Here is a 15,792-nt window from a genome sequence, read left to right on the forward strand (position 1 = left end):
GAAGGAGCCATTTTTAAGTTAGTCTCACTTAGGAAGCTCATCTATAGGACCTAGACCAGCTTGTCCCGTAAAAAGCTTCATATTTCAAGAACACCAGGGATAAAGACCTTCCGGGGATACAGAACAACAGCACAGAAACATCTGCAAGCCTTGGCTGGTAGGTCCACTCAACAACCAGACGCACTTGGAGTTGGCAGTGAGTCCCAGACCAGCTAGGCCCAGATAACAGATAGCCTGGGAGGGGTTATAAGAGGGTTTCCACAGTTATTCAAAGCCAGTCGCCTGTCCTGTGGGACAAGACTCCTTGAATATTTATTATTTGTTCGTCAATAAAGACTTTGTTATTTCTTTAAAGACTTCAAGGTCATCTTTTCAGGGAAATTCCTCAACAACCTTTCTTTAGGCACCCTGGCTTCCTGCTGGGCGTAAAGCATACGTCCTATATTATAGACAGTCAGTCACAGGCCAAGCGCGTGACAGAATAAAACTACTTGCATAGGATGTAACCATTGACGTTAAAGTGGAATCATAAAACTATAATTGCTCTGTCAGTAATGGTAGTCTTGTTTTCTTACAGGCACCTCCTTTACTCTGAACGAGGAGACCGCACATCCTTTACTGTCTATCCTAGAAGATGGGCTGACCATTTTGTGCAACGAGGCTGAAAGTCAACGAAGAGATTTGTCTTTTGGTGAAAACAGTTTCACAAGGTATAGAATCTAAATGCAATTTTATTTCACCATTTGCCATAACATAACTGTCTCTTTTCTAAATCAGTCCGTGTTCAAGACAGCCATCCCAAAACTTGATGTATCTGCACTTTAGAATTAATGTTGACACCACTGTAACTTCTAATGCTTCTACAAACTACGAAACCCAGTGTAGAGGCATCCTAAGGGAGCTGGGTAGAATCAGCTTGAAGAAAAGAAGACAGAGAGGTGGCATGATAGATATCTTTTAATATCTGTAGGGATATAATGTAGGAGAAAGGAGCCCTGGTGGCGAAGTGCATTAAAAGCGCTGAGCTGCTGAACTTGCAGACCGAAAGGTCCCAGGTTCAAATCCCGGGAGCGGTTTGAGCATCCGCTGTTAGCTCCAGCTCCTGCCAACCTAGGGGTTCGAAAACATGCAAATGTGAGTAGATCAATGGGTACTGCTCCGGCAGGAAGGTAACGGCGCTCCATGCAGTCATACCAATGGCCACATGACCTTGGAGGTGTCTACGGACAATGCCGGCTCTTCGGCTTAGAAATGGAGATGAGCACCAACTCCCAGAGTCAGACATGACTAGACTTAACGTAAGGGGAAACCTTTACCTTATAATGTAGGAGATGGATCAAGTTTGTTTACTGCTGGTTTTGTTCTTAATTTTCTTACCCACTCAAGGCTTGATGCCAGTTACAACTTAGTTAAATGCATAAAACCATTAAAAGACATAAATATATGATCCAAATATGCTGCCTTGGAGAGTGTTTGGAGGTCTTTAAAATGGAACCCCGATGGCTCCCCGGGTTAAACCACTGAGTTGCTGAACTTGCTGATTGAAAGATCGGCAGTTCGAAGCTGGGGAGCGAGGTGAGCTCCCACTATTAGCCACATTTTCTGCCAACCTAGCAGTTTGGAAACATGCAAATGTGAGTAGATCAATAGATATCACTCTTGCTGAAAGGTAATGGTGCTCCATGCAGTCATGCCAACCAAATGACCTAGGAGGTGTCTACGGACAACGCCGGCTCTTCAGCTTAGAAATGGAGATGAGCACCCCCAGAGCCGGACACGACAATGTCAGGGGAAAACCTTTACCTACCTTTACCTTTATAGAGGGGTTGAATAGCCATCTGTCAGGAGTGCTTTTATTGTGTATTTATTTACAGTATTTATATTCCGCTCCTCTCACCTCGAAGGGGACTCAGGGCGGATCACATTGTCCACATATAAGGCAAACATTCAATGCCATATAAACATAGAACAGAGACAGACACAGAGGCAATTTAAACCTTCTCCAGCTTCCAGCTTCCAGTGGGTACGCTTGATTCTGGCCACAGGGGGAGCAGCTGCTTCATCATCCACTGCGACGGCAACTTCCTCATTCCAACAGCGGCTGGATGATTTTTATGGTGTTGTAAATTAGCCTCCCCACATATAAGTGGTACCTAAATTCCTACTTGATAGATGCAATTATTTTTTGGGTTGCTTAGGTCAACAAGACTTGGATGTTTCAACAGGCCTTTGGAGATACAGTCATTAATTAATCAGCCCCAGAGGGTTTATAATAATCTATCCCGTATTTATTACGATTTTACCATTTATGTGTTTTAAATGCAATTTTTTATCCTGTATTTTCATTTTAATTGATTTATTGTATTACTGTTTTATCTTTTTATAGAGTGATTTGTATTATGTTGCCTATGTTTTGTCCTATGTTGTTTGGGCCTCTGCCCCATGTAAGCCGCCCCGAGTCCCCGCAGGGAGATGGTGGCGGGGTATAAATAACATTTTATTTATTATTATTAACAACGAGCAGGGGCTATTTTTAATTTTTAATTGTCGGGTGCTCACCTGACACGGGCTGGCCTCGAACTCATGACCTCTTGGTCAGAGTGATTTATTGCAGCTGGCTCCTAACCAGCCTGCACCACAGCCCGGCCACATGTTTCTGTATGATAGAATAGGGTTGGACTGGATGGCACTTGGAGTCCCTTCCATCTCTATGATTTTATTATTCTTGGATTCGGTTATTTCCTTTTGCAGATCCATCGCAATATTGGGAAACCCAATACCATTCCACGGAAAACACTACTGGGAGGTCTATGTTGATGAAAAAATTGAATACCGTGTTGGCGTGGCTTTTGGAAATGCATCAAGGGACAGCTATTTGGGCATGACCCATTCCTCCTGGTGCATGAGGCACACGGTCACTGCTTCCAGGTACCACCCCACCCTTATTCTTCTCTTTCCAATTTTCTTCTTTTCACTTTTAGTTTTTAAAACTAGCTGTGCCCGGCCACGCGTTGCTGTGGCGTTGTCTGGTGGTGTTGGTGAGAAATTGTTGAGGTAGTGGCGGTATTGAATGTGTGTTGTATGGTTGTGTCTATGTTTAGTATGCATTTGGTTGTTTGTGTGCTGTGAAAGTGGTGAGGGTAGAGGGGGTCTATGTTCCTGTGTAGTATTGTATAGTATTTATATGTTATCCATGTGTTGTGAATGCTTGGATTGTGTCCTGCTGCATAGTAGAAAGGGTTGAGCTGGATTGCCCTTAGGGGTCTCTCCAAACTCTTGGATTCTATGCTATTATTATTATTATTATTATTATTATTATTATTATTATTATTATTATCTGATTAGAACTGTATAAAATGCATACTGAAGTGGATTATATGGCAGTGTGGAGTCAAGATAATCCAGTGCCAAGCAGATAATATAAGATTATAAATGGGTTACATAACTGTCTGGAAGGGCCTTGAGTCTACACTGCCATATAATCCAGTGCAAATTAGATAATCTGTGGAAGAGGCCTAAGTGAGGCCTAACTGTGCCTGTCCCCTGGGCTGAGTAGGTTGCTAGGAGACCAAGTGGGCAGAACTTAGCCTTGTAACTGGCAGCAATTGGATAAAACAATTATTCCTCTCTCTCTGATTAGGACTTTATTTATATTTTTTGTTGTATCAATCTAGAGCCGTGGATGATGGGTTGTGTTGTCAAATTTCGAGGTTAGGGGGGCCTGTAGTTTTGTTGTTTTGTCCGCTGCCCTGATGCCATCACTCTTTTATATATATAGATGGGTTAGGTCTAATGGGAAAATGTTAAAAGCAAGGAAAACCAATTCTAAGACCCTGCAGTTTCAAGGACTTATCTCTTTGTGTGTGTGTATTTGTGGCTCTCTATTGTCACAGACATACCTATGAATTTCTCAACAATGGGATGACCCCAGATATCAGGCTGACTATCCCGCCTCGGAGAATTGGCCTTCTGCTGGATTACGACAAAGGGAGCCTATCCTTTTTCAACACAGACATCATGCAGCACTTGTACACTTTCCATAGCCGCTTCCAAGATTTTGTGTGCCCATGTTTTGCGGTGGAAGAACCTGGTGTGCTCAAGATTCAAAATGGCATTGCAGTGCCCCCATACACACTTTCATGAAAGGAGTTACCATCCAGTATCTGCTGTCCTGAAAGTAAGACACATTGAGCTCTATGGAATTTGTTTCTGGGCAAACATGGCTTGCATTGGGTTGCATGACTATGTTCCAGAAGCATTTTCTCCTGACGTTTCGCCAGCGTCTATGGCAGGCATCCTCAGAGGTGTGAGGTCAACAGAGAGAATGCTTATGGAACATAATAATAATAATAATAATAATAATAATAAAACTTTATTTATACCCCCGCCACCATCTCCCCGTGGGGACTTGGGGCGGCTCACAACGTTACAAAAGTAACAGCGCAAATACATTAAACAATATTCACAGTTTAAAACACAAGAAGATGATAAAACAGAAGTTAAAACAAAGGTTTAAAACAAATGGCCATGTAGCCCAGAAAACTCACAGCAACCCAGTGATTCTGGCCATGAAAGCTTTTGACAACAAATGGCTTGCATTGTCCAACTCTAGTAAACTTCCAGCTCACGATGACAACCATACTCTCTTTGGATTTTGTTGAGATTGTGTTCTGTTTATGTTTATGACAATACAGTAGAGTCTCACTTATCCAACATAAACGGGCCGGCAGAATGTTGGATAAGCGAATATGTTGGATAATAAGGAGGCATTAAGGAAAAGCCTATTAAACATCAAATTAGGTTATGATTTTACAAATGAAGCACCAAAACATCATGTTAGGCAACAAATTTGCTAGAAAAAGTACAGTAGAGTCTCACTTATCCAACACTCGCTTATCCAACGTTCTGGATTATCCAACACATTTTTGTAGTCAATGTTTTCAATACATCATGATATTTTGGTGATAAATTCGTAATTACTACGTGGCATTAATGCATATTGAACTACGTTTTCTGTCAAATTTGTTGTATGACATGTTTTGGTGCTTAATTTGTAAAATCATAACCTAATTTGATGTTTAATAGGCTTTTTCTTAATCTCTCCTTATTATGCAACATATTCGCTTATCCAACGTTCTGCCGGCCCGTTTACGTTGGATAAGCGAGACTCTACTGTAGTTCAATACGCAGTAATGCTATGTAGTAATTACTGTATTTACGAATTTAGCACCAAAATATCACGATATATTGAAAACATTGACTACAAAAATGCGTTAGATAATCCAGAATGTTGGATAAGTGAGACTCTACTGTAATTCACAATGAAATAAGGAACAAGAAACCATGCAGGTAAGTTTGTAAACAAAGGCTAACAGAAACGATAGCCCTATGTAGTCGTTTTGTTTTGTTTTATAATCTGTTTTGTTTTGCTTTATAATCATGGCCCTATTGCCGCATTTGCAAATGACATTGCCCGACCTACACAAACAATCATCAGCCACAAGGTTCCAACATTTTGCAGGATTTTGTGACTCCAGATGCTGAAGTTTGTATTCAATGGAAATGTTGAGGATTTAGGGACCATCACCACGAGGGGGCAATAGTGGGAGCTGAAGGCAAAAGATGGCATTTTGTCGCAATAGGAGGACTCCCATAGTCATATAGCTGCTAAACTGTGAAACAGGCTCCGATGTGGAATACTTTACTCCCTAAAGCACTTTCCAAAAATTTTGGACTTGGAAACGAAGCTTGAGCCAAGAATGAATGGCAGGATAGGGGAATGGTATAGATCAGGGGTCCCCAAATTAAGGCCCGGGGGCCGGATGCGGCCCTCCAAGCTCATTTACCTGGCCCCTGCCCTCAGTTTTATAATATAATATTTTTATATCAGCTTTAATAATATAATATTGTATATACATATAATATTGATAGAAATATTATAATGTTATACAATGTAATACTAATAATAATACCATATAATAATATTAATTATATATTATATATTACACTAGCTGTGCCTGGCCACGCGTTGCTGTGGCGTTGTTTGGTGGCGTTGGTGAGAAATTGTCGAGGTAGTGGTGGTATTGAATGTCTGTTGTATGGTTGTCTTTATGTTTAGTATGCACACTGAAGTGGATTATATGGCAGTGTGGAGTCAAGATAATCCAGTTCAAAGCAGATAATATAAGATTCTAAATGGGTTATATAGCTGTTTGGAAGGGCCTTGAGTCTACACTGCCATATAATCCAGTTAAAATCTGATAATCTGTGGAAGAGGCCTAAGTGAGGCCTAACTGTGCCTGTCCCCTGGGCTGAGTAGGTTGCTAGGAGACCAAGTGAGCGGAGCTTAGCCTTCAAACTGGCAGCAATTTGATAAAAACAATTATTCCTCTCCCTGTAATTAGGACTTTATTTTTCTCTTCTTTTTGTTGTATCAACCTAGAGCCGTGAATGATGGGTTGTGTTGTTAAATTTCGAGGTTGGGGGGCCTGTAGTTTCGTCGTTTTGTCCGCTGCCCTGATGCCATCACTCTTTTATATATATAGATGTAATATTACTAATAATATTACAATATAGTGGTATAATTCAATATAGTAATATATAATGCTTATATTGTTCTATGTTAATAATATAATATATTGTATTTAGATATTAATTGTAAGCCGCTCTGAGTCCCCTTCGGGGTGAAAAGGACAGGATATAAATGTAGTAAATAAATAAATAAATAAATGTTTGACTTAGGCTCGCCCAAAATCTGAAATGACTTGAAGGCACACAACAACAATAATGCTAATTAACTTGACTATCTTGTTGGCCAGAAGCAGGTCCACACTTCCCATTGAAATCCTGATCGGTTTGAGTTGGTTAAAATTGTTTTTATTTTAAAATATTGTATTTTTCTTTCATTGTTGTTGTTGTTGTTTTTGCACTACAAATAAGACATATGCAGTGTGCATAGGAATTTGTTCATTTTTTTTTTCTTCAAATGATCATTCAGCCCCTCAACAGTCTAAAGGATTGTGGACCGGCCCTCTGCTTTAAAAGTTTGAGGACCCCTGGTATAGATTATTTTCCTGTCTGCTCATCCAAGGATTATCAAGATGGCAAAAACAGTGTGTTAGATCAGATATGCTAGCAGAGGCTGCAGCAGTTTCCCTTTGCCCAGTCTTGCAGAGAAGGACAAGATTTTGCCATACCTGTCTCTCTGGCCTATTCCCATCTCATACTGCCATAACATTTCCCTTTTGTGACATGTCTTAATCAGATTGTAAGGCGGAGAACAAGGTTGGTCTTTTACTGCACCCTCGATGGCGCCATGAGTTAAACCGCTGAACGAAAGGTTGGCGGTTTGAATCCGGGGAGCGGGGTGAGCTCTCAATGTTAGCCCCAGCTTCTGCCAACATAGTTCGAAAACATGCGAAATGTGAGTAGATCAATAGATACTGCTCCGGCAGGAAGGTACGGCGCTCCATGCAGTCATGCCAGCCACATTACCTTGGAAGTGTCTACGGACAATAATATTATTGTCGTCTCTTTGGCTTAGAAATGGAAATGAGCACCAATCCCCAGTGTTGGACACAATTAGACTTCATTTCAGGGGAAATCTTTACCTTTAATAGTAAAATCCTATCAAAGCCAGTGATGATGATATTCCAACTCAGGGGTCCCCAAACTTTTTAAACAGGGGGCCAGTTCACGGTCCCTCAGACCCTTGGAGGGCCGGACTATAGCTGAAAAAAAAACTATAAATAAATTCCTATGCACACTGCACATCTCTTTTTTTGAAGTAAAAAAAACCCAAACAGGATCAAATACAGCCTCAATGTTAATCATAATCATAATAAAAATAATAAAAAGGGTTGGATGCATCACACAGCCCTAAATGCTTGGGAACTTGTGATTTTGGGATACGAAATCCAGCATACCATATATACTTGAGTATAAGCCGACCCAAATATAAGCCGAGACACCAAATTTTACCACAAAACAACTGGGAAAACATTGACTCCAGTATAAGCCGAAGGTGGTAAATTTCAGAAATAAAAACAGATACCAATAAAATTACATTAATTGATGCATTGGTAGGTTAAATGTTTTTGAATATTTACATAAAGCTCAAATTTAAGATAAGACTGTCCAACTCTTATCAAATCATTATTCTCATCTTCTGATGGCGTAGTGGACTAAGTGACTTGAAGGCTGGGTTGCTGACCTGAAAGCTGCCAGGTTCGAATCCCACCTGGGGAGAGTGCGGATGAGCTCCCTCTATCAGCTCCAGCTCCATGCGGGGACATGAGAGAAGCCTCCCACAAGGATGGTAAAAACATCAAAACATCCAGGCATCCCCTGGGCAACGTCCTTGCAGACGGCCAATTCTATCACTCCAGAAGCAACTCCTGTTGCTCCTGACACGAAAAAAAAAAATCTTCTTAAATGTAAATGTGCTTATGTATCCTTTTAATAATAATAGAGTAAAATAATACATGTAATAATAATAATAATAATAATAATAATAATAATAATAATAATAATAAATACAGGGAAATAATACAAGTAATAATAAATAGAGTAAAATAATAAATGCAATAATAATAATAAGATCAGAGTGAAATAATAAATGTAATAATAATAATAATAATAAAAATAGAGTAAAATAAATGTAATAGTAGCAACAATAACAGAGAAAAATAATAAATGTAATAATACCAATAAATATAGAGAAAAATAATAAATGTACCATATATTCTCGAGTATAAGCTGACCCAAATATAAGCCAACCAGAACCCTCACCCGAGTATAAGCCGAGGGGGGCTTTTTCAATCTTAAAAAAAAGGGCTGAAAAACTAGGCTTATACTCGAGTATATACAATATATATCTTGTTTGCTGTGTTATACTGTGTTTTTGTGTCAATAATAATAATACTAATAATGAGGTTTGGAAGAGATCAATTGGGCCATTTAGTCCAGCCCCCTTCTGCCTTTGTGCGCAAAAAGCACCAGCAAAGCACCCCCTTGATAATTAATTATTAATTAAATAGTAATTAAAATACCATTATAAACAAGCAAAGCTCTGGAAGGCACACACCGGGCGAAGGAGGAGGCGGGGGGCCAGATAAATGGCTTTGATGGGCCGCATGTGGCCCCCGGGCCTTAGTTTTGGGACCCCTGTTCCAACTTCTCCTCACCTCTGCTCCCTGCTGAATTAACTGATTGCAAACCATATTTGCATTTCAAATTCCATTTGCAAAAACTGGGTTCAACTGAGGACAAAGGAGGAAAGTTGGACAGGAGGCACTTTAAACTTAGTTTGCAGAAACTGGATTACACTGAGACAAAGGAGGAAAAGTTGGACAAGAGGCCAACAGGAACATTTTAAAAGCACCCCTTTGCCCCCCACCAAATTGGAGTTGGAAGTTATCCACGTGAGGCCCATAGATCTGTGGGCTTCTTGTTTATAGACCTGACAAATGCAGGCAAGTTCATATTGGGTGCTTTTTGACTCGCCTCAGCCACATGAGTCATAAGTGTCGTTTTCATGTATGAGCCAGCTTTGAAATGAATATTTTATATGCAGTAGTTTGCATTCTAAGTAGTTCACGTATTGGTTTTCAAATTTTTTTGTAGCTACCCTGTAAAATAGCGCGCGCACACCGATGTATGCTAAATCGGTATTAAGAATGACAGAGATGTTTGAATTAGTTTGAACCTCAGCCCTGATGTGGTTCAAAGTATGTTTTGTGTTAAACGGCTCAGCCTGGACTCATTTTCTTCCACCTCCACAAGATGATGAATCAGTAGGGATTATTCAATATTTGTTTCAGCATAGCCTTTCCCCATTCCCTTTGTTTCCTAGTGTCCGTTTTTTGGAAAAGGTCATTTCTGGGAATTAATCAGAGTCGTCGTCATTAACAACATCCTCTTCATAATTTTTGTGATAATAACCACCTTCTTGTTGGGTGTGCATGTGTGTGTATGAGACAGATGTGTGTGTCTGTGTGTATGCGCCTTTTACAGCTGGTCCTTTCAGTAGGTAGAATGAGACATCTGTCACAGCAGCAGAGTTTGGTTGTCATGACAGTTCAGCAAATCGTATCTTAAATGTACCGTATTCTATATTTGTTACCAAGGAGAGGCAAGCTTTTTTCCTGATACGGGTGTTAAATAGCCTGGGCAATTTTAAGTACAGTAGAGTCTCACTTATCCAACATAAACGGGCCGGCAGAATGTTGGATAAGCGAATATGTTGGATAATAAGGAGAGATTAAGAAAAAGCCTATTAGACATCAAAATAGGTTATGATTTTACAAATTAAGCACCAAAACATCATGTTATACAACAAATTTGACAGAAAAAGTAGTTCATTACACATTAATGCTATGTAGTAATTACTGCATTTACGAATTTAGCACCAAAATATCACAATGCATTGAAAACATTGACTACAAAAATGTGTTGGATAATCCAGAACGTTGGATAAGTGAGTGTTGGATAAATGAGACTCTACTATACTAGGTCACATGTGCCAGACTCAAGGCCCGTGGTCTGAATATGGCCCTCCATGCCATTTCAGGTGGCCTTCCAGATTTTTTGTGTGTCAGGAGGGACTTGAGAAACTGCAAGTCGCTTCTGGTGTGAGAGAATTGGCCATCTGCAAGGACGCTGCCCAGGAGACATTGCTCGAATGTTTTGATGTTTTTACCATCCTTGTGGGAGGCTTCTTTCATGTCCCCACATGGGAAGCTAGAGCTGACAGACGGGAGCTCACCCCACTCCCCGGATTTGAACCGCTAACCTTTCAATCAGCAGTCCTGCCAGCACGAGGGTTTAGCCCATTACAACATTGGGGGATCCAGCCTTCCAGATATTGGACTACAACTCCTGTATTCCTCATCATTAGGCATCCTGCCTACAGCTGATGGGAGTTGTAATCCAGTAAAGGCTGCAGTTTGTTATATTCAGTTAGGCTAGGGAGATTTGGATTTAGAAACAAGGTTTGTGGATATGGTGCCTGATGTTCAAAAGTCCTTTAACGTTTCCCCAACCTCACTGTCAGAAGTGCTGTTGAGTTGATGTTCCTATTATCCCCAGTTAATCAAAAGTGATGGAAACTCTCATTCAATAAAATCTGGGAACCCAAATTGGGTAAAAACTAAAGAAGACCGACGACTATGTAATGGGTTTCTTTCTGGTGCACAGAACTTAGGGGAAATAACATGTATTTTGGAGTACAGTAGAGTCTCACTTATCCAACATTCTGGATTATCCAACGCATTTTTGTAGTCAATGTTTTCAATACATCATGATATTTTGGTGCTAAATTTGTAAATACAGTAATTACTACATAGCATTTCTGTGTATTGAACTACTTTTTCTGTCAAATTTGTTATGTAACATGATGTTTTGGTGTTTCATTTGTAAAATCATAACCTAATTTGATGTGTAATAGGCTTTTCCTTAATGCCTCCTTATTATCCAACATATTCACTTATCCAACATTCTGCCGGCCCGTTTATGTTGGATAAGTGAGACTCTACTGTATGTACAAATGGTTTTCAAATTTAATGAGAGCTTAAGTCAGGGGTCCTCAAACTTTTAAAGCAGAGGGCCGGTCCACAATCCTTCAGACTGTTGAGGGGCCGAATTATCATTTGGAGTTTAAAAAAATGAACAAATTCCTATGCACACTGCACATGTCTTATCTGTAGTGCAAAACAACAACAATGAAAGAAAAATACAATATTTAAAAATGAAAACAGTTGTAACCAGCATAAACCTATCAGGATTTCAATGGGAAGTGTGGGACTGCTTCTGGCCAATGAGATAGTCAAGTTAATTAGGATTGTTGTTGTTGTGTGCCTTCAAGTCATTTCAAACTTTGGGCGAGCCTAAGTCTAAAATTATTTATTTATTCATTTATTACATTTATTTATTACATTTATATCCTGCCCTTCTCACCCTGAAGGGGACTCAGAGCAGCTGTATGTACATACAATATATTATTAGCATAGCACAATATTAGCATTATATATTACTATATTGAACTATACCACTATACTGTAATATTATATGTAATATATAACATATAATGAATATTATTATATGGTATTAGTATTAGTATTATATTGTATAACAGTATGATATTATTATCAATATTATAAGTAAACTAGCTGTGCCGGCCACCCGTTGCTGTGGTGAAGTCTGGTGGTATGGGAAATAAAGTATTGAGGAATTGGTGATAGTTAAGGTAAAGGGTAAAGGTTTTCTCCTGACATTAAGTCCAGTTGTGTCCGACTGCACACTGAAGTGGATTATATGGCAGTGTGGAGTCAAGATAATCCAGTTCAAAGCAGATAATATAAGATTATAAATGGGTTATATAGCTGTGTGGAAGGGCGTTGAGTCTACACTGCCATATAATCCAGTTCAAATCTGATAATCTGTATTTTATAGGCAGTGGGGAAGAGGCCTAAGTGCCTGTCCCCTGGGCTGCGTGGGTTGCTAGGAGACCAAGTGGGCGGAGCTTAGCCTTCTAACTGGCAGCAATTGGATAAAAACAATTATTCCTCTAAATCTAATTAGGACTTTATTTTTCTTTTCTTTTTGTTGTATCAACCTAGAGGTGTGGATGAGGGGTTGTGCTGTCACATTTTCTAGGTTGTGGGGTGTTTAATTTTGTTGTTTTGCTGGTCACCAGGATTCCATCACTCTTTTATATATATAGATACAATATATTATTAAAAATGATTTAAAAATATTATATTATAAAACTGAGGGCGGGGGCCAGGTAAATGACCTTGGAGGGCCGCATCTGGCCCCCGGGCCTTAGTTTGGGGACCCCTGGCTTAAGTGGCTGAGGGGGAAAAGAAAGTGGCTTAAGGCTGTTAGGAATTGTGGGAGTCCAAAACACCTGGAGGGTACAAGTTTGCCCATGCCTGAATTATCCATAAAGAACCAAAAGAATTAAAAAAAAACTTCAGAAGCATACAATAGCCTTATATGGGCATCCCACCTATGTCCCACTTCACTACTCTGTCATCCTGAGTTCCAAGTTTCTTTCCAGCAACCATTCATAGTCTCTGAACACCTGTATTGTTCTAAGCCAGCAAACTTTGGATCACAGGCCAATTCTGGTGCTAGGACAACATGCCCATTTCTCTCCCCAACGACACCTTTGATAAAAACTTATTTTAATTAACATAAAATTGAACAATATTTCAACATACACGTCTATCTTTACAGTGCAATAAAAATGTGTCCTCATTGTACGGCATTTTGCATTATGAAAATAAAATGCAGAACGAGTATGAATCATGTAAATCTGTAATGCATCTAAAGTTGGCTTTGGCTTTTAAAGTCTTTATAAATTCATAGAAAATATTGAACACCTAACAAAATAAATAAAACATATTTGTAATCAGAGACGCCTAACGATCAACTTCAAAAAATCTTCAGGTTGGTTGTTTGTTTTCCATTTGCTACTAAATTTATTTTCAAGAGAACTTGCGCTCAGTAGTGCTCAAAAGTGAATGATTGCACCTTCTGCGATGTGAAAAAATACGTCCGTTTTTCAGAAGATTAAAAAAAAGGTCTTCCTTCATAAAAGGTTGGCAAGTCAAAGACTGAATTGTTCAATGTAACTGTTTTTTAAGTGCTTACTCAAAAGCATCCTCATAATCCTCACGGGTCATCACCGCTGATTTGCAGGGATTTGCACCTCCGCTGGCAGATCAGATGATCAGTGTGCTAAAATCTTTTAAGCGGAGGATATCTTCAGCCCTGGAATGACGATAGCGCCAAAACTAAACGCATCGTTTCAATACGGTTCAGCCTTAAACCTCCTTCAGTACAGGCAATGCAGCAATCCAGTGTGAATTCAGCTTGAAAGGCTTACTAGATAAAATCACTAGTCCTCCACGGCAGGTCCATCATTGCCGCCCTGAAGGCTGTCCTGAATGTTCACGACTCCCCAAGACTGTGCGCAGGAAGGCATGACAGTAATACTGAAAAGACCAAAAGAAATCTGAAAACGCACAATTCGAAGTTTGAAGGAATGCATTTCCAGGTGAGACGACCACGAAACCAAGAGGCCAAATCGCTATTCGGGCGGCGGCCGGAGTGTCCGTAGTTTCTGGTCATCCAGCCCTTTCCAATATTTGAAGTTGTTGTCCATGTGTTGCATCAGATTTGGCAGGTCTGCAAATGCTGGAGAGAGAAAAACAACAAAGTGTTTATGGCAGGGGTCCCCAAACTAAGGCCCGGGGGCCGGATGTGGCCCTCCAAGGTCATTTACCTGGCCCCCGCCCTCAGTTTTATAATATAATATATTGTATATACATATAATATTGATAATAATATTATAATGTAATACAATCTATATATATAAAAGGGTAGTGACATTTCAGCCTAGGACAAAACAGCAAAACTACACATCCCAGAAACACTAAACTTGGCAGCACAACCCCTCATCCATGCCTCTACGTTCATACAACAAACAGCTCCAGCTACTCCAGAAAACGGCCAGGCTTTGAGACTGCAAGGCTATTCACTGCTATTCCACCTGGCCAACAAAGGATTCCCATAAGCCACAGCAACGCGTGGCCGGGCACAGCTAGTCTATATATATAAAAGGGTAATGACATTTCGGCCTAGAACAAAACAACAAAACTACACATCCCAGAAACACTAAACTTGGCAACACAACCCCTCATCCATGCCTCTACGTTCATAAAACAAAAAGAAAAGAAAAATAAAGGTAATTAGAGGTAGAGGAATAATTGTTTTTATCCAATTGCTGCCAGTTAGAAGGCTAAGCTCCGCCCACTTGGTCTCCTAGCAACCTACTCAGCCCAGGGGACAGGCAGAGCCTCACTTAGGCCTCTTCCACACTACCTATAAAATACACATTATCAGATTTTAACTGGATTATACGACAGTGTAGACTCAAGGCCCTTCCACACAGCTATATTACCTATTTATAATCTTATATTATCTGCTTTGAACTGGATTATCTTCAGTCCACACTGCCATATAATCCACTTCAGTGTTCATTTTATCCAGCTGTGTAGAAGGGGCCTCATACTTTGCCACGGCAACGCGTGGCCGGGCACAGCTAGTATAACACTAATAATAATACCATATAATAATATTAATTATATATTCTATATTACATATGATATTACTAATAATATTACAGTATAGTGGTATAGTTCAACATAGTAATATATAATGCTAATATTGTGCTATGCTAATAATATAATATGTTGTATGTACATATAATTTGTAAGCCACTCTGAGTCCCCTTTGGGGTGAGAAGGGTGTGATACAAATGTAGTAAATAAATGCAGTAAATAATAAATAAATAAATTTTAGACTTAGGCTCACCCAAAGTCTGAAATGACTTGAAGGCACACAACAACAACAACAACAACAACAACAACAACCCTAATTAACTTGACTATCTCATTGGCCAGAAGCAGGACCACACTTCCCATTGAAATCCTGATAAATGTATGTTGGTTAAAATTGTTTTTATTTTTAAATATTGTATTGTTCTTTCATTGTTCTTGTTCTTGTTCTTGTTGTTTTTGCACTACAAATAAGACATATGCAGTGTGCATCGGAATTTGATTGTATTTTTTTCAAATGATAATCCGGCCCCTCAACAGTCAGAAGGATTGTGGACCGGCCCTCGGCTTAAAAAGTTTGAGGACCCCCTGGTTTATGGTCTAAGAAAGTGGCCAAATGAATGGTTTCAATGGCTGTGAAAGTTGGGGGAATTTTTTTATCGTGTCA

General features: G+C 39.6%; 2 protein-coding genes across 6 annotated transcripts in view; one reads left to right on the top strand and one right to left on the bottom strand.

Moving 5' to 3' along the window:
• fsd2 (fibronectin type III and SPRY domain containing 2) overlaps positions 1–12,243 on the top strand; it is a 31,962-nt gene extending 19,719 nt beyond the window's left edge. For all 4 annotated transcript variants that reach the window (XM_062963231.1, XM_062963230.1, XM_062963229.1 and 1 more), the window contains 3 exons: positions 578–710; positions 2,752–2,928; positions 3,894–12,243. In XM_062963231.1, the coding sequence (XP_062819301.1) occupies positions 578–710; positions 2,752–2,928; positions 3,894–4,143 (560 nt within the window). In that variant the 3' untranslated portion in view covers positions 4,144–12,243. The remainder of the gene's footprint in view (positions 1–577; positions 711–2,751; positions 2,929–3,893) is intronic.
• A 927-nt stretch (positions 12,244–13,170) lies between these two features.
• The window catches only part of pde8a (phosphodiesterase 8A), a 161,996-nt gene continuing 159,374 nt past the window's right edge, over positions 13,171–15,792 (bottom strand). For both annotated transcript variants that reach the window (XM_062963228.1, XM_062963227.1), the window contains exon 22: positions 13,171–14,202. In XM_062963228.1, coding sequence (XP_062819298.1) covers positions 14,096–14,202 — 107 coding nt within the window. In that variant the 3' untranslated portion in view covers positions 13,171–14,095. The remainder of the gene's footprint in view (positions 14,203–15,792) is intronic.

This window comes from Anolis carolinensis, unplaced genomic scaffold (genome assembly GCF_035594765.1).
Source record: "Anolis carolinensis isolate JA03-04 unplaced genomic scaffold, rAnoCar3.1.pri scaffold_11, whole genome shotgun sequence".
Classification (NCBI taxonomy): Eukaryota; Metazoa; Chordata; class Lepidosauria; order Squamata; family Dactyloidae; genus Anolis; species Anolis carolinensis.